We start from the raw sequence: 25,121 nt of genomic DNA, 5'->3' as shown, positions 1-25,121 counted from the left end.
CAGTACTTCGAGAACGTTAAGAAAACTTTCCATAAAAACCACAATAAAACTTTTGTAAAGTTCAGAGAACGTTCTAAGAATGTTATTTAAAAACATATACTTTCCGTTCTCAGCATCAACAACACTCTCTATATCCTCTATCTTGTTAAGTGTGTTGTGGTGTGTTGGCTGTGCCCACTAATTGGCCACACCTGATCTTAATGAGTGCTTGTTTCCTTTGAAATGGGGTCCGTTTGAATAGACTAAAATGAACAGCTTTGTAAGGTAAAAAAAATGCTAGCTCCATCCTGGTGGCGCAGAGGACTAATTCCATGGATAGAGAACAGAAGATTACTTTTTCACAGAGGGGCATTGGGTGTTGCGTAACTTTGTTTATTAAATAAATTAAATAAGTATCACGTTTGTGTTATTTGTTCACTCAGGTTCCCTTTATCTAATATTAGATTTTGGTTGAAGATCTGATAACATTTAGTGTCAAAAATATATATATAAAAAAAGAAAATCATAAAGGGGGCAACCGCTATTTCACGGCACTGTATATACAATCTGGATGGGAACTGCACCTGGATCAGTGGAGCTAGGGGGAGTTGGGAGCGGTGCAGAGCTTAGCTGAGGATGTGGGGGTGGGGAGCTGAACTGTATTGGATTCAGTCAGTCAGTCAGTTAATACATTTATCTAGTCTACCCATGGTTCATTAAGACCACAGAGACTAGGGGCTGCTGCATTAGCTGGTTATCCAAAGCTCTGGAGAGAAGAAATAGCATATGGATTGAGATAAAGCAGCTCCCATTATCCCTGAGAGAGCCTTTATATTCCAAAGCAGCCTTTCAACAGTGGACTTCACGGGTTAGTGTTATGGGCTCACTAAAGGGGTACTGCATTAACTAGAAATTGACCCAAAATCTCCCCCTCATTACATTCTTGTTTAACACCCCAGGGATATATGAAGGGTATACAAAATGCAATCTGGAGACTATGGGATGATGGCTGGGTTGCTTTGAGACTTGGGCCAGAGAGAAACCACTGCCCAAGGAGGTCTGATGGAAATAAAGCCTCTCCCTCACAGAATTATGGAGGAGAGGAGACGGAGGGAGCGAAAGAAAGGAGTGCATAGGTTGAGTGTTTGTTCAGAGGGAAACAAAAATCTATATTCAATTTGACACCTCTGTCCCTGCCTGACAATTAAAACCAATCAGTTACCCTCAGTGTTGAAATGACTGGGTCTCTCTCTTTCCTTTCTTCCACTTGTTTCTCAGTCATTTGTCAGCAGGAGTCTAGTGCTGCTCATCGGGCAGCGATTACGGCTGCCTATTTTGAGAACATTACAGAGGGGCGCAGTGAGAGCCATTGTGGGTACTTAGGTGAGCTGAGGGGAAAAACAAGAGGAACTTTCACTGCAGAAAATTGAATGGTGGCGCTAGAACATTGAGCAAGCCAAGCCCCTTTAAATTATATGGATTTGTGGTTCAATTAATACTGGGAATGGGAATGTCGGACTTGGGTCACTGGGGGACCTCCTTGGAACACACAAGTATGAAAATCAACATTGTGATTACTAACAGCAGGGGTCCAACGCTGGTGAAGCACAGGTAAGCCAAATATGACTTTGCTGAGCTGCATAAGGTGGCACAGAGGGCTGACTGACATTGTGACAGTCTCCATTGTGATAGTGGAAAGGGGTTTACGATTGTCTTTGAGATCTGGGTTAAGGGTCACAGTCATAGAGATCCTATAATTCCAATTTATACGGTGCATTCGGGAAAGTATTCAGACCCCTTGACTTTTTCCACATTTTGATACGTTACAGCCTTATTCTAAAATGGATTAAATATAAAAAATATTCAGACCCTTTTGCTATGAGCTCAGGTGCATCCTGTTTCCATTGATCATCCTTGAGATGTTTCTACAACTTGATTTGAGACCACCTGTGGTAAATTCAATTGATTGGACATGATTTGGAAAGGCAAACACCTGTCTATACAAGGTCCCACAGTTGACAGTGCATGTCAGAGCAAAAACCAAGCCATGAGGTCGAAGGAATTGTCCGTAGAGCTCCGAGAGGATTGTGTCGAGGCACAGATCTGGGGACGGGTACCAAAACATTTCTGCAGCATTGAAGGTCCCCAAGAACACAGTGGCCTCCATCATTCCTAGAGCTGGTCGCCCGCAGCCTACTTGGAGTTTGACAAAAGGCACCTAAAGGACTCTCAGAACATGAGAAACAAGATTCTCTGGTCTGATGAAACCAAGATTGAACTCTTTGGTCTGAATGCCAAGCGTCACGTCTGGAGGAAACCTGGTACCATCCCTACGGTGAAGCATGGTGGTGGCAGCATCATGCTGTGGGGATGTTTTTCAGCGGCAGGGACTTGTAGACTAGTCAGGATCGAGGGACAGATGAACAGAGCAAAGTACAGAGAGATCCTTGATGAAAACCTGCTCCAGAGCGCTCAGGACCTCAGACTGGGGCGAAGGTTCACCTTCCAACAGGACAACGACCCTAAGCACAGAGCCAAGACAACGCAGGAGTGGCTTCAGGACAAGTCTCTGAATGTCCTTGAGTGGCCCAGCCAGAGCCTTGAACCAGATCGAACATCTCTGGAGAGACCTGAAAATAGCTGTACAGCGACACCCATCCAACCTGACAGAGCTTGAGAGGATCTGCAGAGAAGAATGGGAGAAACTCCCCAAATACAGGTGTGCCAAGCTTGTAGCGTTATACCTACAGTGGCTTGGGGAAGTATTCACCCCCCTTGGCATTTTTCCTATTTTGTTGCCTTACAACCTGGAATTAAATTGGATTTTTCGGGGGTTTGTATCATTTGATTTACACAACATGCCTACCACTTTGAAGATGCAAAATATTTTTTATTGTGAAACAAACAAGAAATAAGACAAAACAACAGACAACTTGAGCGTGCGTAACTATTCACTATTCATTTTTGCCCATTCTTCAAGGCAAAACTACTCCAGCTCCTTCAAATTGGATGGGTTCCGCTGGTGTACAGCAATCTTTAAGTCATCCCACTGATTCTCAATTGGATTGAGGTCTGGGCTTTGACTAGGCCATTCCAAGACATTTAAATGTTTCCCCTTAAACCACTCAAGTGTTGCTTTGGCAGTATGCTTAGGGTCATTGTCCTGCTGGAAGGTCAACCTCCGTCCCAGTCTCAAATCTCTGGAAGACTGAAACAGGTTTCCCTCAAGAATTTCCCTGTATTTAGCACCATCCATCATTCCTTCAATTCTGACCAGTTTCCCAGTCCCTGCCGATGAAAAACATCCCCACAGCACGATGCTGCCACCACCATGCTTCACTGTGGGGATGGTGTTCACGGGGTGATGAGAGGTGTTGGGTTTGCGCCAGACATAGCATTTTCCTTGATGGCCAAAAAGCTCAATTTTAGTCTCATCTGACCAGAGTACCTTCTTCTGTATGTTTGGGGAGTCTCCCACATGCCTTTTGGCGAACACCAAACGTGTTGGCTTATTTTTTTCTTTAAGCAATGGCTTTTTTCTGGCTACTCTTCCGTAAAGCCCAGCTCTGTGGAGTGTACGGCTTAAAGTGGTCCTATGGACAGATACTCCAATCTCCGCTGTGGAGCTTTGCAGCTCCTTCAGGGTTATCTTTGGTCTCTTTGTTGCCTCTCTGATTAATGCCCTCCTTGCCTGGTCCGTGAGTTTTGGTGGGCGGCCCTCTCTTGGCAGGTTTGTTGTGGTGCCATATTCTTAAAACATTTTAATAATGGATTTAATGGTGCTCCGTGGGATGTTCAAAGTTTCTGATATTTTTTTATAACCCAACCCTGATCTGTACTTCTCCACAACTTTGTCCCTGACCTGTTTGGAGAGATCATTGGTCTTCATGGTGCCGCTTGCTTGGTGCCGCCCCTTGCTTAGTGGTGTTGCAGACTCTGGGGCCTTTCAGAACAGGTGTATATATACACTGAGATCATGTGACAGATCATCTGACACTTAAATAAAGTCCACCTGTGTGCAATCTAACTAATTATGTGACTTCTGACAGTAATTGATTGCACCAGATCTTATTTAGGGGCTTCATAGCAAAGGGGGTGAATACATATGCACGCACCACTTTTCAGTTATTTTTTTTTGGAAATATTTGCAACAAGTTATTTTTTTCATTTTACTTCACCAATTTGGACTATTTTGTGTATGTCCATTACATGAAATCCAAATAAAATTCCATTTAAATTACAGGTTTTAATGCAACAAAATAGGAAAAACGCCAAGGGGGATGCATACTTTTGCAAGGCACTGTAAGAAGTATCGAGGCTATAATCCCTGCCAAAGGTGCTTCAACAAAGTACTGAGTAAAGGGTCTGAATACTTAGGTAAATGTAATATTTCCTTTTTTTATTTTTATAAAATTAGCTAAAATTCCTAAAAACCTGTTTTTGCTTTGTCATTATGGGGTATTGTGTGTAGATTGGTGAGAGAAAAAAACAATTTAATCAATTTTAGAATAAGGCTGTAATATAACAAAATGTGGAAAAAGTCAAGGGGTCTGAATACTTTCCGAATGCACTGTATGTGTTATACACTGAGTATTCAAAACATTAATAACTGACCAGAACTGACCAGGTGAATCCAGGTGAAAGCCATGATCCCTTATTGGTGTCACTTGTTAAATCCACTTCAAATCAGGACACAGGTTAAATAAATATTTTTAAGCCTTGAGACAATTGTGCCATTCAGAGGGTGAATGGGCAAGACAAAATATTTAAGTGCCTTTGAACAGAGTATGGTAGTAGGTGCCAGGCACACTGGTTTGTGTCAAGAATGCCAAGAGTGTGCAAAGCTGTCATCAAGGCAAAGGGCGGCTACTGAAGAATCTCGAAAATATTTTTTATTTTTTTATTTAACACTTTTTTGGTTACTACATGAGTCCATGTGTTATGTCATAGTTTTGATGTCTTCACTATTATTATACAATGTAGAAAATAGTTTAAAAAATAAAGAAAAACCCTTGAATGAGTAGGTGTGTCCAAACTTTTGACTGGTACTGTACTTTCATAATTCCATGGTCAGTGAAGTTTTAGTTGGGGGTTAAGGTTTGTGTGTGGGTTAGCTGCTCACCTTGAGTTCCCCCTGATTTTGGGCCACCAGCAGCTTGTCACTGTCCATGGTCAGGGGCTCTGTGCTGTGCTCCGGGACAGACACCAACTGCCACTGGAATGGGAGATAACAGAGAAAGAGGAATGTCAGTAAGGGCACCATATTGACTATTGTCATTCTCTGCACCCTCTCCTGATTTCCTTTAACCTGCCTCCTAATACAGAGCGAAAATGGCATTACCGCAGCGGGCCAGCATCTTTACGTTCCTATCCTAGCGCTGAGTAATTAAATTGCTTCGGCATTGAGATGGCATCAGGTTTCCTTATAATATTCATCACAAAGAAAGGTGACGGCGGGGGAAGAGGCACTTACTCTGCATGCGAGGGGAGAAGGTTTTTTCCCCTCACAGGTAAGAGATGCAAAGAGAACGACTGAAGAATACAGAAAAATTGAGGCATGGGGAAGAAGGGAGGGAGGGAGGGAGTGGAGAAGGGGGTTGGGGGAGTTTGGGACAGTTTCCATTTCATTTACAGTAATAGAATGTGCCACTTTGCCCTCCTGTCAATTACAGGGTTATTTATTTTAGATTAAACGCTGTATTGATATTTCTGCAGCAGATTGCTTCTCTCTCTCTTATCCCCTCACTACCGTGGAGTGGTTGAAATACTAATAGAAGATAGAGGGAGTTGGTGTAAACAAACAGAGGTGAAAAAAGAGAGGGAGGGAGAGGGACAGAGATGGAGAGAAGTTGCGAGGGAGAGAGAGGTGCCAAGTGTCATACACTTCAAAGAAGAAGACAAATTATGACTAAGGTCACTGAACATCTTTATCAAAGACAAGACAATCTCTGCATCTGTTCTTTTGAAGCCAAATTCACGGAAACTTGAGAGTCGTTGTATAACCATCTCAGCAGGGGATTCTAAAACCCTGTACCATCACAATAGCGGTTTTGTCCTTGGTTTCTTTCAACAAGGCCGAAATGGATAGAGTAAGAGCTCCAAGGAGCTTTCAGGCTCCAAGCTATAGTCTGCTACAATTTATATTAGATATCAATTTGGGTAAAATAAATCCAAAAGAACAGCAAGGCATCATAGTCCTCATTGTGATATTTCAATCTCACATCTATCTGACTTTATATCAACATAGAATAGCTCACTACACGCCATGGAGGATATGTGATAGAGTTCTAAAACTAGCCTACACAACAGTTCTACATTTCACCTTGACAACAATCACCTAAGCAACAACAGCAATGAGATCAGTGTGACAGAGATGTGGGAGAACTTCTCATCTCCCTCCCAAATGAAAGCAGATTACCTCAGAAACACTGTTCTTATTAGGTAGTAAACAGAAACATCATGACACATAGGACCATACTTTGATGGTGTTCTGAAACATCGATCTAATCATAATGAACAGGAGACAAGCAAGGCAGAAAATAGATTCTCCCTCTCCCCCAGTGGTTTAGATATGCATATCACACACACACGGGTAGAAATTAGTCTCTCCTATTTAATGGGATAGACATTATTTTCTCCGTGGGCATTTTGATGTGATGCGTGATAGAAAAAACTAACATTCAAATCCAAATTCTCATTAACAGCCCAACATGATCCGAGAGCCGACGGACAGACTTAAATCCATTCTTTGGTCACACTTTCAACAACAGTCTGTCAGTACTCATGACTAATACTCCTTTATCTTGTCACATTCATTCTAGTTTTGCAAAAATAAAGCAACTGAAACCAAATGAAAAGCTTGTTCATTTATGCGTAATTTCTAAATCATCACAGATAAATCAATTTCACACACACACACACACACACACACAGTACCTGTTGCAGACGGCTGGCCTGGGGGTGTAGTTTCTGGGCAAAGAGCTCAGTCAGGGTTCTGTTCTGTCTCTCCAGGTCAAACACACGCATCTTCAGCTTAATACACTCCTCCCGCAGGTCCTAGAACAAACACACACATAACACAAATCAACAAACCTTCACATTGACACACGCAGGCACGAACACACACACTAAACTTGTTGTGTAAAATAACTGCTCATTAACTTGTTAGACTGTTGAGTCTGAACGTCAGTGATCTAGCACCATGTCTTACCTTTTGATTCAGAAGGGCCTGTACCACGTGGTTGGCCACCTGAAAAAAAATAGAATAAAAGTTACATCTTTACTACAGTCTTTGGTCACAAATGGAGAATGATTTGAGTCTTAAGAGTAGTAAGAGTAGTAATCTTAGCAGTGTATAAAAGCTGAGACAACTTATGTAGTGGGTACAGAGACAGACAGAACATATAGAGAAGGAGAAGGTCACACTATGAAAACTCACCTCATCCAGACACCTTTCATAGGCCTCTCTCTGGCTTTCATTCGCAAGGGCCAGTGCTGAATTCTCAGCCTACAAAGGAGAGAGAAAGGACAGAGAAAGGAGAGAAAAGAGAGAGAGCGAGAGACCAATTACATACATCTATCGAAAGCATAAATTTGACAACAAAGATCAACCTCGGGAGATTAATCCCCACCCGTCTCATATGATCACAGTGCATTTCAATGTCTACACTTAGAAGAGCAAGCTTCTTTGTGGCCGAGAATGAACAAATCAGTTGATTTCACAATTGTCCCCATGGAGAATTTGACAGTGCGAATGAATAGACAAAAGAGCAAAATATTCGGTAGATCTCCAAATGGGTTTGATACATCTGAACAAGGATAATTTATTTTAATTGTATTATTCTCCTTGCTGTAATAGGTGCAGACTGGTGAACTCATTAAAAAGAGAATCCGGCCAGTGTCTTATTCGCCATGATCAAAAGCAGGAACGTGTCACCACAGCAACGATGAAATCAAAGATCTGATAGGGGGGACTGAAACGAAGGGGGGGGGGAGAGCGATTCTGAAAGATTGAAATAATTAAATAGGAGGGAAACAGAGACAAGCTGGAGAGAGTTAGTAGGAGGAAAGAAGATAAGGGAAAATAAAAAAGAGAAAGCACAACAGGCTGATTAGAATAAAAAAGGAATGAGGCATTAGAGGGAGAGAAGGTGCGAAATAAGAAATAAATGTCTCCATAGAAACAGAGGCACCTAAGCCACCAGTGGTTGCAGATCAAAACAGCAGTCACACATTTAATGCTCCCTCTACAGTGCGTCACAGAAGCTGTGATGGGCCCAAGTGTTCAATGATCAGGGAATGGTGGATGGTGATTGTCACGCCCTGTTTCTGGGGACTCTTTTATGTTGAGCCAGGGTGTTAGTTTCTTTGTATAGTGTCTATGTTTCGTTTCCTATGTTCTGTTCTAGGTTATGTGTTTCTATGTTGGCCGGGGTGGTTCTCAATCAGAGGCAACGAGAATCAGCTGTTGCTTGTTGTCTCTGATTGGGAACCATACTTAGGCAGCCTTTTGTGCACTTGTGATTCGTGGGATCTTGTTCCGTGTAGGTTGTGTTTTGTTAACCGAGGACTTCACGTATCGTTTGTTGTTTTGTGGTGTTATTGTGTTGCTTAGGACTCTATTAAAGAAGATGTACGCATATCACGCTGCGCCTTGGTCTACTCATTATGACGATCGTGACAGTGAGATGAAAAGGAAGACAGGAGTAGGGCTGTTGCGGTGACCGTATTACCGCCACACAGGTGGTCACGAGTCATGAAGGAAGTCAAATTCCATGTGACTGTTTAGTCACGGTAATTAGGCTTCTCCAAGCTCTGATGTTGCTGATGGTCATTAGTAGCATACCAAACTTGCTAACTGCCTGGTACTCAGCACTCTATTGTCCCTCTAATCACTCTGACATCAATGCAAATGTGTTCGAAAATCTAATCAAACACTTCATTAGAGCCCAAGAGATCATGTTGTGCAACATTTTCATGTAGACTTGATTGTGTGTTTTGGATCATTGTCTTGCTGCATGACCCAGATGCGCTTCAGCTTCAGTTCACAGACGGATGGTCTGACATTCTCCTGTAGAATTCTCTGATACAGAGCAGAATTCATGGTTCCTTCTATTAAGGCAAGTCGTCCAGGTCCTGAGGCAGCAAAGCATCACACCACCACCACCATGCTTAACCTTTGGTTTGATGTTCTAACTGTGGAATGCAGTGTTTGGTTTTCGCCAGGCATAATGGGACCCATCTCGTCCAAAAAGTTGACTCAAGTTTGCCAAAAAGCACCTGGATGATCATTAAGACTCTTGGAAGAACGTTATATGGACAGATGATTCAAAAGTATAACATTTTGGACGACATGGTTCCAGTAATGCCTGGCGAAAATGCACTGGTCCCCCGTGGGAAACGAACCCACAACCCTGGCGTTGCAAACGCCATGCTCTACCAACTGAGCTACACGGGACTACAACAGGAGTATAGCCTACCTGGCTGGCATGAAAATCAACCACGGGAAAAGCGTCCTCCATTCGCTATATAAGTGCATAGATGACATGTCTTTTTTTCCCGCTGCCCCTGTTTCGAGACAGGTGCATGATAATGGTCCATTCTAAATCAAAACAAATTTCACACATATATTATTTAGTATATGTAAAGATTAAATCAAGAATAGTCTGATGGGTGACAACATTAGCCTATCACTTGTGAATGATATATTATCACTTGTGAAGGATGCCCAGCATAAGAAACTGCCTTTATTTTGCGACTTTTCAAATCATAGTCGCACACCTCATGTAGCCTAGCCCATAGGCCTGTATGTTTTGATAAGGTTTGTATCACAACTAAAGTGGCCAAATAACTTCTTAAAATTAAGCACATTAATCCGCTTTAGAGCCTAACTGGCATACATAAGCAGTGGGGGAGTTTCAAGTTTGGGGAAGATAATTTTCACCATAAAAATGCACCTTTATAATAAAAGCATCACATGCATAATCGCATTTGCAATCACTTTTGATAATGGTGTTTTCCCGCTAATGGAACATTCGTGCTTATAGCCTACTGCCATGTGCCCTTTGCTGCGCTTATAATGTGAAGAAATAGCCTAATAGTTTATCAACATTTTAAGCTAAATGTTCTGATCTGTTGCTTCAGCCACAAGGTTTTTTGATGCTAGTGGTTGTATTAATTTGGGATATATTGCATCCCACAACTGTCCCAGACTATGTTTGGAATAATTATTTCTCGCACAGAATAGGTCGACTTTTGTACTATGGGGGATAGTAGATTGACATAGTCTATTGCTTTTGCTGTTTGTTAGGCCTACTCATCTTGTTGGCTGACGAAAATTAAAATGTGGACAATTCTTCCAATATCTTTAATATGCACCTTGGAATTGGATAAGGACGCACACAGTTGCGTCCCCGATGTGCTTGTCTTCACTTGTAACCTGTGAGAAAGACCCGATCACGTGATGGGAGAAGGGCACAACGGCCACTGGCCGCAAAAGGCATGGATTTTTTTAGGGTGCATTACGGTCACAAAGGGGATGCCGCCTTGAATCAAGTGCTTGTCAAATTGTGAATGAGAGACTAATGAAGTGTGTACAGCCTGCGCAAAAAACAAAGCATAGATCATGCCTTTCAAGCGACTTTTTTCAAATCATCATTAGAGTCGCATTATGCAGCCTTAAAATGTATTAAAAATCAAAACATATAGCCCAAAGTTTGTAGAACAACTAAAGTAACATTAATAACTCTAAATTAAGCATATAGGAGTACCTATTTCTTTGTTAACTGCTCAACACAGAATAGCCGCATGTGCGCACTCCCTCAAATCTTTTGGAGAAAATATGTATATTTTATTCAGCTTTGTTCAATTGTATTCTTTATACTATAAAATAATGCCATGGAATTCTAAGCAAATCTTGTCTGCTAAATGAACCAGTGTAGCTAGCACACAGCCATTTGGCATAGCCAGATCACGACCTAACATAAGGACAACACAGAATATGCTATTCTGTTCTTCTGAAATAGACTACATTTTTTATTAGACTTTTTTAAATGGTACATCATTTTCTTTAGGAGTGAAGTAAAAGTAAAAAAAAAAAAAGTTAAGTAAAGATACTTTATTGCTACGCAACCAAGGTTGGTGGTATTTGTTTACGGTACTGTACGGTAGCTCTGAAGTGACTAATATACATATATACCCCAGTCTCACTTCATACAACAAACACTCACCCACATTAATTTAACGTACAGTGGGGGAAAAAAGTATTTAGTCAGCCACCAATTGTGCAAGTTCTCCCACTTAAAAAGATGAGAGAGGCCTGTAATTTTCATCATAGGTACACGTCAACTATGACAGACAAAATGAGGAAAATAAATCCAGAAAATCACATTGTAGGATTTTTAATGAATTTATTTGCAAATTATGGTGGAAAATAAGTATTTGGTCAATAACAAAAGTTTCTCAATACTTTGTTATATACCCTTTGTTGGCAATGACACAGGTCAAACGTTTTCTGTAAGTCTTCACAAGGTTTTCACACACTGTTGCTGGTATTTTGGCCCATTCCTCCATGCAGATCTCCTCTAGAGCAGTGATGTTTTGGGGCTGTCGCTGGGCAACACGGACATTCAACTCCCTCCAAAGATTTTCTATGGGGTTGAGATCTGGAGACTGGCTAGGCCACTCCAGGACCTTGAAATGCTTCTTACGAAGCCACTCCTTCGTTGCCCGGGCGGTGTGTTTGGGTCATTGTCATGCTGAAAGACCCAGCCACGTTTCATCTTCAATGCCCTTGCTGATGGAAGGAGGTTTTCACTCAAAATCTCACGATACATGGCCCCATTCATTCTTTCCTTCACACAGATCAGTTGTCCTGGTCCCTTTGCAGAAAAACAGCCCCAAAGCACGATGTTTCCACCCCCATGCTTCACAGTAGGTATGGTGTTCTTTGGATGCAACTCAGCATTCTTTGTCCTCCAAACACGACGAGTTGAGTTTTTACCAAAAAGTTCTATTTTGGTTTCATCTGACCATATGACATTCTCCCAATCCTCTTCTGGATCATGTACTGGCTTAAGCAGGGGGACACGTCTGGCACTGCAGGATTTGAGTCCCTGGCGACGTAGTGTGTTACTGATGGTAGGCTTTGTTACTTTGGTCCCAGCTCTCTGCAGGCCATTCACTAGGTCCCCCCGTATGGTTCTGGGATTTTTGCTCACCGTTCTTGTGATCATTTTGACCCCACGGAGTGAGATCTTGCGTGGAGCCCCAGATCGAGGGAGATTATCAGTGGTCTTGTATGTCTTCCATTTCCTAATAATTGCTCCCACAGTTGATTTCTTCAAACCAAGCTGCTTACCTATTGCAGATTCAGTCTTCCCAGCCTGGTGCAGGTCTACAATTTTGTTTCTGGTGTCCTTTGACAGCTCTTTGGTCTTGGCCATAGTGGAGTTTGGAGTGTGACTGTTTGAGGTTGTGGACAGGTGTCTTTTATACTGATAACAAGTTCAAACAGGTGCCATTAATACAGGTAACGAGTGGAGGACAGAGGAGCCTCTTAAAGAAGAAGTTACAGGTCTGTGAGAGCCAGAAATCTTGCTTGTTTGTTGGTGACCAAATACTTATTTTCCACCATAATTTGCAAATAAATTCATTAATGAATTTATTTGCAAATTATGGTGGAAAATAAGTATTTGGTCACCTACAAACAAGCAAGATTTCTGGCTCTCACAGACCTGTAACTTCTTCTTTAAGAGGATCCTCTGTACAATGTGATTTTCTGGATTTTTTTTCTCAATTTGTCTGTCATAGTTGACGTGTACCTATGATGAAAATTACAGGCCTCTCTCATCTTTTTAAGTGGGAGAACTTGCACAATTGGTGGCTGACTAAATACTTTTTTCCCCCACTGTATACCACAGGTGGTTGGTGGCACCTTAATTGTGGAGGACAGGCTCGTGGTAATGGCTGGAGCGGAATGAGTGGAATTGTATCAAATACATCAAACACATGGTTTCCATTTCATTTGCTCCGTTCCAGCAATTATTATGAGCCGTCCTCCCTCAGCAGCAGGATTTACATTCACAAATGTGTGCCAAGCAGCTAGAATAGCATCACCACAATTCATAAATATCAATAATCCATAAAGTCCATAAATCCATAAAGTGCAGGATCCCTGGAGTAGTGGGTGGGGGGCTAGTGAAGGGAGTTCAAGGTTCTGACTGCTGCGGAGGGGAAAAACTGTTTTAAAAACGTTCAGTTTTGGTGGTCATTGACCTGTAGCGCCTACCAAGTCATTGTATAATCAATGTATAATCTTATTGAGATTTGGTTCTGCCTCTGATTTGAGCGTGGTGGAGCCATCAGTGAGCAGAACAAGATGATCACAATAAATATAATTACAGAGATATTACCCAGAGACACTCCAGCACGGGAAAGAGACGCAGCAGCAATTACAGCCTGATTCACACATCAATACGCCGCTGCGCTGTGTATACAATAGGGACAGTGAGAGAGTGTGACATTTTGTGAAGGTTTCATCTTCGTAGAGTGTGTGTATGGATTTGACTTTCTCTGTGTGTGTGTGTGTGTGTGTGTATGTGTGTTTATGTGTGTTCATGTATGTGTGTGTTTGTGACCCTAATGTCACGTCTGAAACTCAATCTGTCGCTCAACTACCCAACCTGAGAGCAATACGTGTATTAAGTCTCAATGGTGTCGTCTATACAAAGTGTGGGCTGGCTGACATGAAAAGAAGGCAGAGGACTGTCACCTGATTCTGCAACATATAAGTGTTGGAGGGCCTCAACCAAGGGAATTTAACCACAGTAACAGTAAGAGCCCTCTCCATCACAGTGGCATGATTATAAACACTAAACACTGTTTTCAAGCAGGTGCTCTGAGAATAAGTGTTTTAAAGCACTTTCTTTCCCACCTCTCATTCTCCCACTAGGGCTCAGGAGATGAGGGCCGGGAGAGCTGGGAGACTTTAAGGTGTTGTGAAAACTTTTAAAGTGCTGTAAGGGTCCATTGTGCTGCGTTAGGAGAATTACAAATATTCAATTTTATTTGGAACGGCAAGCCAGACAAAATTAAACGGGCCTACTTATATAATGAATATGAATTCTGAGGGCAGAAATTATTAAATATTAAAGCATTAGACCTCTTACTAAAGGCTTCAAATCATACAATAGTTATACTTAAATTCGAACTGGTTCTCTAGCAGATTAGTAAGAATGTCTCACCGCATGTTCAAGAATGGCCTTTTTCCCTTTATTCTGATTACAACCTCTCACTTTCGGTTATTTGAAAATGAAATCATCTGCAAAATATCTAGATTTTTAAAACAAGAACGTTGGTTGCAATTTTAGTTTAATCCACCAGAAAAGACAGAACATATAATACAACTAATAGTGAGGTTAATTGATAAAAAAAAGTATATATAAATTATATCATAAATAGGACTGGTTGAGTTATGTCACACTTGCAGCTAACAAAAATATATGGACATTTCTGCATTACCCAAACTTACAACCAACTAATTGCAGCATTACCGCAAAATAGAAGAGTCAAGTGGAATGGGGAAAAAGTAAGGAACTTGTCTGTCGGCCCTGCATTAAAGACCAAAATTGGTTAAAGACAATTGTGCGACATAGATTGCAAAATAGTTGGGAAGAGATTTTCAATGTAGCGATTCCATGGCTGAATTTAAATTATTATACAAAATTATTGCAACCAAAAGAATGTTAAATATATGGGGGATGTGATTTTGCTGCAAAGAGACAAAATCATTAGATCATTTGTTTTGGTACTGTCCATATGTAGCTTGTTTTTGGTCGCAGGTCCAGAAATGGCTGAAGAATTGCAACATTTACCTGGAGCTAACTCTGCAAAAAGCACTGCTGGGTGATTAGAAAAGTCATAGTCAATCGACCAATAATATAATAATATTTTTGGCAAAAATTGTATCTTTAATTTACAATCTGTAGAAACTATGAGAATAGAAAGGTTCTGAACTTTTGTGAAACATCACAGCACAGTTGAAAAATATATAGCAAATGGAGAAAAAAAAATGGATGGTGTTAAGAGATGGTTCAGTGGAGCTGAAGGGTGGGACTACAAACAACAAGATAACTAATGTAAAATATACTGCGTCCATAAAATGTATATAGGTTCAGAACTTTCGTGAAACAGCAGAGTTAAAAATATATGGCAAATAGAAATCAAACTAGTGGTCTTCAGAGATAGATGGGAGGGGTTGAGGAAAGCTGAAGGATGAGACTAAAAACAAACAAAAGATAACTATTGTAAAATACATGATGTCAGTAAAATGTATATAGTACAGGGAGGGAAAAAAGTATTTGATCCCCTGCTGATTTGGTATGTTTGCCCACTGACAAAGAAATGATCAGTCTATCATTTTAATTGTAGGTTTATTTGAACAGTGAGAGACAGAATAGCAACAAAAAAATCCAGAAAAACGCATGTCAAAAATGTTAGAAATTGATTTGCATTTTAATGAGGGAAATAAGTATTTGACCCCCTCTCAATCAGAAAGATTTCTGGCTCCCAGGTCTTTTATACAGGTAACAAAATGAGATTAGGAGCACACTCTTAAAGGGAGTGCTCCTAATCTCAGCTTGTTACCTGTATAAAAGACACCTGTCCACAGAAGCAATCAATCAATCAGATTCCAAACTCTCCACCATGGCCATGACCAAAGAGCTCTCCAAGGATGTCAGAGACAAGATTGTAGACTTACACAAGGCTGGAATGGGCTACAAGACCATCGCCAAGCAGCTTGGTGAGAAGGTGACAACAGTTGGTGCGATTATTCGCAAATGGAAGAAACACAAAAGAACTGTCAATCTCCCTCAGCCTGGGGCTCCATGCAAGATCTCACCTCGTGGAGTTGCAATGATCATGAGAACGGTGAGGAATCAGCCCAGAACTACACGGCAGGATCTTGTCAATGATCTCAAGGCAGCTGGGACCATAGTCACCAAGAAAACAATTGGTAACACACTACGCCGTGAAGGACTGAAATCCTGCAGCGCCCGCAAGGTCCCCCTGCTCAAGAAAGCACATATACAGGGCCGTCTGAAGTTTGCCAATTAACATCTGAATGATTCAGAGGAGAACTGGGTGAAAGTGTTGTGGTCAGATGAGACCAAAATGGAGCTCTTTGGCATCAACTCAACTCGCCGTGTTTGGAGGAGGAGGAATGCTACCTATGACCCCAAGAACACCATCCCCACAGTCAAACATGGAGGTGGAAACATTATGCTTTGGGGGTGTTTTCTGCTAAGGGGACAGGACAACTTCACCGCATCAAAGGGACGATGGACGGGGCCATGTACCGTCAAATCTTGGGTGAGAACCTCCTTCCTTCAACCAGGGCATTGAAAATGGGTCGTGGATGGGTATTCCAGCATGACAATGACCCAAAACACACGGTCAAGGCAACAAAGGAGTGGCTCAAGAAGAAGCACATTAAGGTCCTGGAGTGGCCTAGCCAGTCTCCAGACCTTAATCCCATAGAAAATCTGTGGAGGTAGCTGAAGGTTCGAGTTGCCAAAAAAAAGAAGTGTTTTTCTGGATTTTTTTGTTGTTATTCTGTCTCTCACTGTTCAAATAAACCTACCATTAAAATTATAGACTGATCATGTCTTTGTCAGTGGGCAAACGTACAAAATCAGCAGGGGATCAAATACTTTTTTCCCCTCACTGTATATTTGAACAGTGAGAGACAGAATAACAACAAAAAAATCCAGAAAAACGCATGTCAAAAATGTTATAAATTGATTTGCATTTTAATGAGGGAAATAAGTATTTGACCCCTCTGCAAAACATGACTTAGTACTTGGTGGCAAAACCCTTGTTGGCAATCACAAAGGTCAGACGTTTGCACACATCTCAGGAGGGATTTTGTTCCACTCCTCTTTGCAGATCTTCTCCAAGTCATTAAGGTTTTGAGGCTGACATTTGGCAACTCGAACCTTCAGCTCCCTCCACAGATTTTCTATGGGATTAAGGTCTGGAGACTGGCTAGGCCACTCCAGGACCTTAATGTGCTTCTTCTTGAGCCACTCCTTTGTTGCCTTGGCCGTGTGTTTTGGGTCATTGTCATGCTGGAATACCCATCCACGACCCATTTTCAATGCCCTGGCTGAGGGAAGGAGGTTCTCACCCAAGATTTGACGGTACATGGCCCCGTCCATCGTCCCTTTGATGCGGTGAAGTTGTCCTGTCCCCTTAGCAGAAAAACACCCCCAAAGCATAATGTTTCCACCTCCATGTTTGACGGTGGGGATGGTGTGCTTGGGATCATAGGCAGCATTCCTCCTCCTCCAAACACGGCGAGTTGAATTGATGCCAAAGAGCTCGATTTTGGTCTCATCTGACCACAACACTTTCACCCAGTTCTCCTCTGAATCATTCAGATGTTCATTGGCAAACTTCAGACAGCCCTGTATATGTGCTTTCTTGAGCAGGGGGACCTTGCAGGCGCTACAGGATTTCAGTCCTTCATGGCGTAGTGTGTTACCAATTGTTTTCTTGGTGACTATGGTCCCAGCTGCCTTGAGATCATTGACAAGATCCTCCCGTGTAGTTCTGGGCTGATTCCTCACCGTTCTCATGATCATTGCAACTCCACGAGGTGAGATATTGCATGGAGCCCCAGGCCGAGGGAGATTGACAGGTCTTTTGTGTTTCTTCCATTTGCGAATAATCGCACCAACTGTTGTTACCTTCTCACCAAGCTGCTTGGCGATGGTCTTGTAGCCCATTCTAGCCTTGTGTAGGTCTACAATCTTGTCCCTGACATCCTTGGAGAGCTCTTTGGTCTTGGCCATGGTGGAGAGTTTGGAATCTGATTGATTGATTGCTTCTGTGGACAGGTGTCTTTTATACAGATAACAAACTGAGATTAGGAGCACTCCCTTTAAGAGTGTGCTCCTAATCTCAGCTCGTTACCTGTATAAAAGACACCTGGGAGCCAGAAATCTTTCTGATTGAGAGGGGGTCAAATACTTATTTCCCTCATTAAAATGCAAATCAATTTCTAACATCTTTGACATGCGTTTTTCTGGATTTTTGTTGATTTTTATATATAATGATCAATTTTCTGCTGCAATCTTCAGTTGGCTCCTCTTTTCTATATTAAGAGGCTTTAAAGTTATACATTTAATATAATGCTTATTTCATTGAGAATGTACACTACCAGTCAAAAGTTTGGACACACCTACTCATTCCAGGGTTTTTCTTAATTTTTACTATTTTTTACATTGTAGAATAATATTGAAGACATCAAAACTATGAAATAACACATATGGAATCATGTAGTAACCAAAAAAGTGTTAAACAAATCAAAATATATTTTATATTTGAGATTCTTCAAATAGCCACTGTTTGCCTTGATGACAGCTTTGCACACGCTTGGCATTCTCTCAACCAGCTTCATAAGGTAGTCACCTGGAATGCATTTCAATTAACAGTTGTGCCTTCTTAAAAGTTAATTTGTGGAATATCTTTCCTTCTTAATGCGTTTGAGCCAATCAGTTGTGTTGTGACATATACAGTGGGGAGAACAAGTATTTGATACACTGCCGATTTTGCAGGTTTTCCTACTTACAAAGCATGTAGAGGTCTGTAATTTTTATCATAGGTACTCTTCAACTGTGAGAGACAGAAACTAAAACACAAATCCAGAAAATCACATTGCATGATTTTTAAGTAATTAATTTGCATTTTATTGCATGACATAAGTATTTGATCACCTACCAACCAGTAAGAATTCCGGCTCTCACAGACCTGTTAGTTTTTCTTTAAGAAGCCCTCCTGTTCTCCACTCATTACCTGTATTAACTGCACCTGTTTGAACTCGTTACCTTTATAAAAGACACATGTCCACACACTCAATCAAACAGACTCCAACCTCTCCACAATGGCCAAGACCAGAGAGCCGTGTAAGGACATCAGGGATAAAATTGTAGACCCGCACAAGGCTGGGATGGGCTACAGGACAATAGGCAAGCAGCTTGGTGAGAAGGCAACAACTGTTGGCGCAATTATTAGAAAATGGAAGAAGTTCAAGATGATGGTCAATTACCCTCGGTCTGGGGCTCCATGCAAGATCTCACCTCGTGGGGCATCAATGATCATGAGGAAGGTGAGGGATCAGCCCAGAACTACACGGCAGGACCTGGTCAATGACCTGAAGAGAGCTGGGACCACAGTCTCAAAGAAAACCATTAGTAACACACTACGCCTTCATGGATTAAAATCCTGCAGCGCACGCAAGGTCCCCCTGCTCAAGCCAGTGCATGTCCAGGCCCGTCTGAAGCTTGCCAATGACCATCTGGATGATCCAGAGGAGGAATGGGAGAAGGTCATGTGGTCTGATGAGACAAAAATATAGCTTTTTGGTCTAAACTCCACTCGCCGTGTTTGGAGGAAGAAGGATGAGTACAACCCCAAGAACACCATCCCAACCGTGAAACATGGAGGTGGAAACATCATTCTTTGGGGATGCTTTTCTGCAAAGGGGACAGGACGACTGCACCGTATTGAGGGGAGGATGGATGGGGCCATGTATCGCGAGATCTTGGCCAACAACCTCCTTCCCTCAGTAAGAGCATTGAAGATGGGTCGTGGCTGGGTCTTCCAGCATGACATCGACCCGAAACACACAGCCAGGGCAACTAAGGAGTGGCTCCGTAAGAAGCATCTCAAGGTCCTGGAGTGGCCTAGCCAGTCTCCAGACCTGAACCCAATAGAAAATCTTTGGAGGGAGCTGAAAGTCTGTATTGCCCAGCGACAGCCCCGAAACCTGAAGGATCTGGAGAAGGTCTGTATGGAGGAGTGGGCCAAAATCCCTGCTTTAGTGTATACAAACCTGGTCAAGACCTACTGGAAACGTATGATCTCTGTAATTGCAAACAAAGGTTTCTGTACCAAATATTAAGTTCAGCTTTTCTGATGTATCAAATACTTATGTCATGCAATAAAATGCAAATGAATTACTTAAAAATCATACAATGTGATTTTCTGGATTTTTGTTTTAGATTCCGTCTCTCACAGTTGAAGTGTACCTATGATAACAATTACAGACCTCTACATGCTTTGTAAGTAGGAAAACCTGCAAAATCGGCAGTGTATCAAATACTTGTTCTCCCCACTGTATATACAGAAGATTGCCCTATTTGGTAAAAGAACAAGTCTAAATTATGGCAAGAACAGCTCAAATACGCAAAGAGAAACAACAGTCCATCATTACTTTAAGACATGAAGGTCAGTCAATATAGAACATTTCAAGAACTTTTAAAGTTTCTTCAAGTGCAGTCGCAAAAACCATCAAGCGCTATGATGAAACTGGCTCTCATGAGGACCGCCACAGGAATGGAAGACCCAGAGTTACCTCTGCTGCAGAGGATAAGTTCATTAGAGTTACCAGCCTCAGAAAATGCAGCCCAAATAAATGCTTTACAGAGTTCAAGTAACAGACACAACTCAACATCAACTGTTCAGAGGAGACTGTGTGGTCAAATTGCTGCAAAGAAACCACTACTAAAGGACACCAAAAAGAAGAAGAGACTTGCTTGGGCCAAGAAACACGAGCAATGGACATTAGACCGGTGGAAATGTGTCCTTTGGTCTGTAGTCCAAATTGGAGATTTTTGGTTCCAACCGCCGTGGCTTTGTGAGATGCAGTGTGAACGGATGATCTCCGCATGTGTATTTTCCACCATAAAGCATGGAGGAGGAGGTGTTATGGTGTGGGGGTGCTTTGCTGGTGACACGGTCTGTGATTTATTTAGAATTCAAGGCACACTTAACCAGCATGGTTACCACAGCATTCTGCAGCGCTACGCCATCCCATCTGGTTTGGGCTTAATGGGACTATTATTTGTTTTTCAACAGGACAATGACCCATCACACCTACAGGCTGTGTAAGGGCTATTTTACCAAGAAGGAGAGTGATGGAGTGCTGCATCAGATGACCTGGCCTCCACAATCCCCCGACCTCAACCCAATTGAGATGTTTTGCGATGAGTCGGACCGCAGAGTAAAGGAAAAGCAGCCAACAAGTGCTCAGCATATGTGGGAACTCCTTCAAGACTGTTGGAAAAGTGTTTTTTTAAACACTTTTTTGGTTACTACATGATTCCATATGTGTTATTTCATAGTTCTGATGTCTTCACTATTATTCTAGAAAATAGTAAAAATAAAGTAAAAACCCTTGAATTAATAGGTCTGTCCAAACTTTTCACTGGTACTGTATATATATATATATATATATATATATATATATATATATATATATATATATATATATACACAGTGCATTCGGAAAGTATTCTGACCCCTTGACTTTTTCCATATTTTGTTACGTTACAGCCATATTCTAAAATGGATAACATTGTTTTCTTCCCTCATCAATCTACACACAATACCCCATAATGACAATGCAAAAACAGGTTGTTAGAAACTGAAATATCACATTTACATAAGTATTCAGACCTTGTACTCAGTACTTTGTTGAAGCACCTTTGGCAGAGATTACAGTCTTGAGACTTCTTGGGTATGACGCTACAAGCTTGGCACACCTGTATTTTGGGGGAGTTACTCCCATTCTTCTCTGCAGATCCTCTCAAGCTTTGTCAGGTTGGATAGGGAGCGTCGCTGCACAGCTATTTTCAGGTCTCTTCAGAGATATTAGATCGGGTTCAAGTCCGGGCTCTGGCTGGGCCACTCAAGGACATTCAGAGACTTGTCCCGAAGCCACTCCTGCGTTGTCTTGGCTGTGTGCTTAGGGTCGTTGTCCTGTTGGAAGGTGAACCTTCACCGCAGTCTGAGGTCCTGAGCACTCTGGAGCAAGTTTTCATCAAGGATCTCTCTGTCCTTTGCTCCATTCATCTTTCCCTTGATCCTGACTAGTCTCACAGTCCCTGCCACTGAAAGACATCCCCACAGCATGATGCTGCCACCACCATGCTTCACCGTAGGGATGGTGCCAGGTTTCCTCCAGACGTGACGCTTGGCATTCAGGCCAAATATTTAAATCTTGGTTTCATCAGACCAGAGAATCTTGTTTCTCATGGTCAGAGTCCTTTAGGTGCCTTTTTGCAAACTCCAAGTAGGCTGTCATATGCCTTTTACTGAGGAGTGGCTTCCGTCTGGCCACTCTATCACAAAGGCCTGAATGGTGGAGTGCTGCAGAGATTGTTGTCCTTCTGGAAGGTTCTCCCATCTCCACAGAGGAACTCAGGAGCTCTGTCAAAGTGAACATCGTGTTCTTGGTCACCTCCCTGACCAAGGCCCTTCTCCCACGATTGCTCAGTTTGACCGGGCGACCAGCTCTAGGAAGAGTCTTGGTGGTTCCAAACTTCTTCCATTTAAGAATGATGGAGGCCACTGTGTTCTTGGGGACCTTCAATGCTGCAGAAATGTTTTGGTACCATTCCCCAGATCAGTGCCTCGACACAATCCTGTCTTGGAGCTCTACAGACAATTTCTTCAACCTCATGGCTTGGTTTTTGCTCTGACATGCATTGTCAACTGTGGGACCGTATATAGACAGGTGTGTGCCTTTCCAAATCATGTCCAATCAATTGAGTTTACCACAGGTGGGCTCCACTCAAGTTGTAGAAACAGCTCAAGGATGATTAATGGAAACAAGATGCACCTGAGTTCAATTTCGATGTTCAATACTTATGTAAATAACGTATTTCTGTTTTTAATTTTTTATACATTTGCAAACATTTCTAAAAGCCTGTTTTCGCTTTGTCATTATGGAGTATTGTGTGTAGATTGATGAGGAAAATGTTGTATTTAATCCATTTTAGAATAAGGCTGTAAAGTAACAAAATGAGGAAAAAGTCAAGGGGTCTGGATACTTTCCGAATGCACTGTAAATGTGTAAAGTGATAAAAACAAATGAAGCTAGTTGTGCAAGACATTTTATAGATAAAACAATAAGTAGCATACTGTTTTTAAATGTATGCATCATTTTCCCCTCCGACAAAACAAAAGCTGATTCAAAGAGGTTGGGGCAGATTTTAAAACTATTCCGTGAAGGACTCAGGTAGGATGCACATGACTATCCTTGATGAAAGTTTGCCATCGAGGAGGGGAGGACACTCTTCCGTTCGCCTAATTGACAGTCTCCTCGACCATTTATCGGTTTCTGGGTCACAAAGAAGATAGTACGGAGGAGAGAGGGTGGAAGACGGACTTTTGCCCAAATGAGAAAAGGCCCAAATGTACCCAGAGTGTCAACAGCTCCAGGGGTCAAGACTTCAGCTCTTTCTTAATTAATCCTTCCTCGATTCCTCTCCATGTCTCCTTCTCAAAACCCATTGAAGAAGAAATTCAGAGGGGAGGGACCTTGGAGCTTCTCCTCCAATACAGTTGAGAAGGAGGTGAGGAGGCAGGATACGAGGAATCAAAGAAAGTCAAATTGAGATATAGCCTAGATGAGCTCTGTGTTCCCCCTCCCTGCCCTCCCCCTCCCTGTGCCTCACCTCCAGCTCCCTGAGCCTCTCCAGGAGCTCCCTGCTGCTCTCCGGCTCTTCAACGTACGACTCCACATCGCCTTCATCTGACTCAAAGGCCTCATCACACTCCCTCAGCTCTGGCTCCTCAGACTCCATCACCACCTGTGGTGCAGAAAGGACATCAGGGACACGGTTAGTAATGGTGTAGGGTGAAGTTGCCCCTAGAAGCTGATCCTGGGTCAATTTAGCATTTTCCCGGCTAAGGGTTAAAATGGGCACTCAGCTGTTGAAACAATAACAAAGCGTACTCCATGCCATTATTTTGCTATGGATGCAAGGACTGACCATCCATGATATAAAAATAGTTTTAACCATATTTTGAGGCTATACAGTGTTTGCTTACATTTACTTTGTTTCCAAACATTGGAGTAAAACAAGCTTATATTTTGGGTTCTGATGGGGTACGACAGTTGAACTAAGCTCATGAAGCAATTATAAGTTATATTCTTCAAGAATCAATGGATGCATATAATTAATTTATAAGTCCAAAAATGGATTAACAAATGTTGATTGCGCCTTTAAGGTTAGCATTGGGAGAGGGGACCTATACCTGGGGGAAACGTCACCCCGAAGCTTAGTATCCGGGACACGGTTTGGTTCACTGTTACCATAGTAATAGAGAGAGGTCGGGGACACGGTTGGTAATAATGTCACTCCACACAATAACAACATCATCATCATCATCTCATGGGGATTTGTCATGGTTTTACACTCTTTCCAGGGTGATAATTAAAGAGGCTTTTATATTTTCACCTACATTTCACCTTCCCACCCACTCTGCTTTTGGTAACGGAGACTGTTTTCAATAGTGATAGTGACAATGAAAAGAGGATTAACTGAGATTTAAATGAAGAATGTGGAGGCTGAATTATAAAAAGCTGTACGTATCTATTTTAACACCCCTGAGCACATGTACGGCGATCACATGAATGAAGCAGGGGATGCGCCTCTAGATATTACAGTTTATTTTGCTCTCCAGGTCGCCATGGCTAAGCGAGAGGCGCCGAAACTCACATGGCTTGTTGCGTCAGAAGCTCTGTGGTTAACAAAGTTGCCAGACTCAGTTAGCCTTATACGAACCATCCTGATCTCACAAGCTTACATTCTGTTTCGATACACAGATCTGTAGCAAAACAGAATGTAAGCTCTCGAGATCAGGATGGTTTGTACGAGGCGAAGACAGTTTCTATCAAAGGCTTCAGAGTCCTTTATCTCTAAGCCATCGATCACTATCCATGTAAAGGTGAGGTCTCGTGACATAACCATTAATAAGGAAAATAATAGAGGTATTCAGTAGAAAGAATATTAACAGGGCTTCAGTTAGGGATATGTAATGAATGACGAATGGGCATTATGAAAACAATAGACCTAAAAACACATTCAAACAAAATATATATATTTTAATGGAATAGAGGAAGACTGTCCTTTTGATTCCCTAACACTTCCTAGAGTCTAGCCCTACCTCTAAATTTAGGCCCTACTTTGAGGTAAAAAAATGGAACAGGTATGTATTTTCTCGGTTGATGCTAAGTGAGATCCCTGGGACGTCCATACCCTAAACCCTAGCCCTAACCTTAACCCCTA

At 42.0% G+C, this 25,121-nt stretch overlaps 1 protein-coding gene across 1 annotated transcript in view; it reads right to left on the bottom strand.

Annotated features, from left to right (window-relative positions):
- The window catches only part of LOC311133524 (nck-associated protein 5-like), a gene marked incomplete at both ends in the record, with an annotated part of 33,305 nt that extends 9,672 nt beyond the window's left edge, over positions 1-23,633 (bottom strand). The window contains 5 exons of the mRNA XM_084167029.1: positions 5,102-5,194; positions 6,916-7,035; positions 7,190-7,228; positions 7,418-7,486; positions 23,505-23,633. Coding sequence (XP_084023155.1) covers positions 5,102-5,194; positions 6,916-7,035; positions 7,190-7,228; positions 7,418-7,486; positions 23,505-23,633 — 450 coding nt within the window. The remainder of the gene's footprint in view (positions 1-5,101; positions 5,195-6,915; positions 7,036-7,189; positions 7,229-7,417; positions 7,487-23,504) is intronic.
- Positions 23,634-25,121: the final 1,488 nt, after the last annotated feature.

Source organism: Coregonus lavaretus (genome assembly GCF_964263955.1).
Source record: "Coregonus lavaretus genome assembly, chromosome: 8".
Classification (NCBI taxonomy): domain Eukaryota; kingdom Metazoa; phylum Chordata; class Actinopteri; order Salmoniformes; family Salmonidae; genus Coregonus; species Coregonus lavaretus.
The sequence above is the reverse complement of the archived record's forward strand: the minus strand, read 5'-3'. Positions and strand labels throughout refer to the sequence as shown.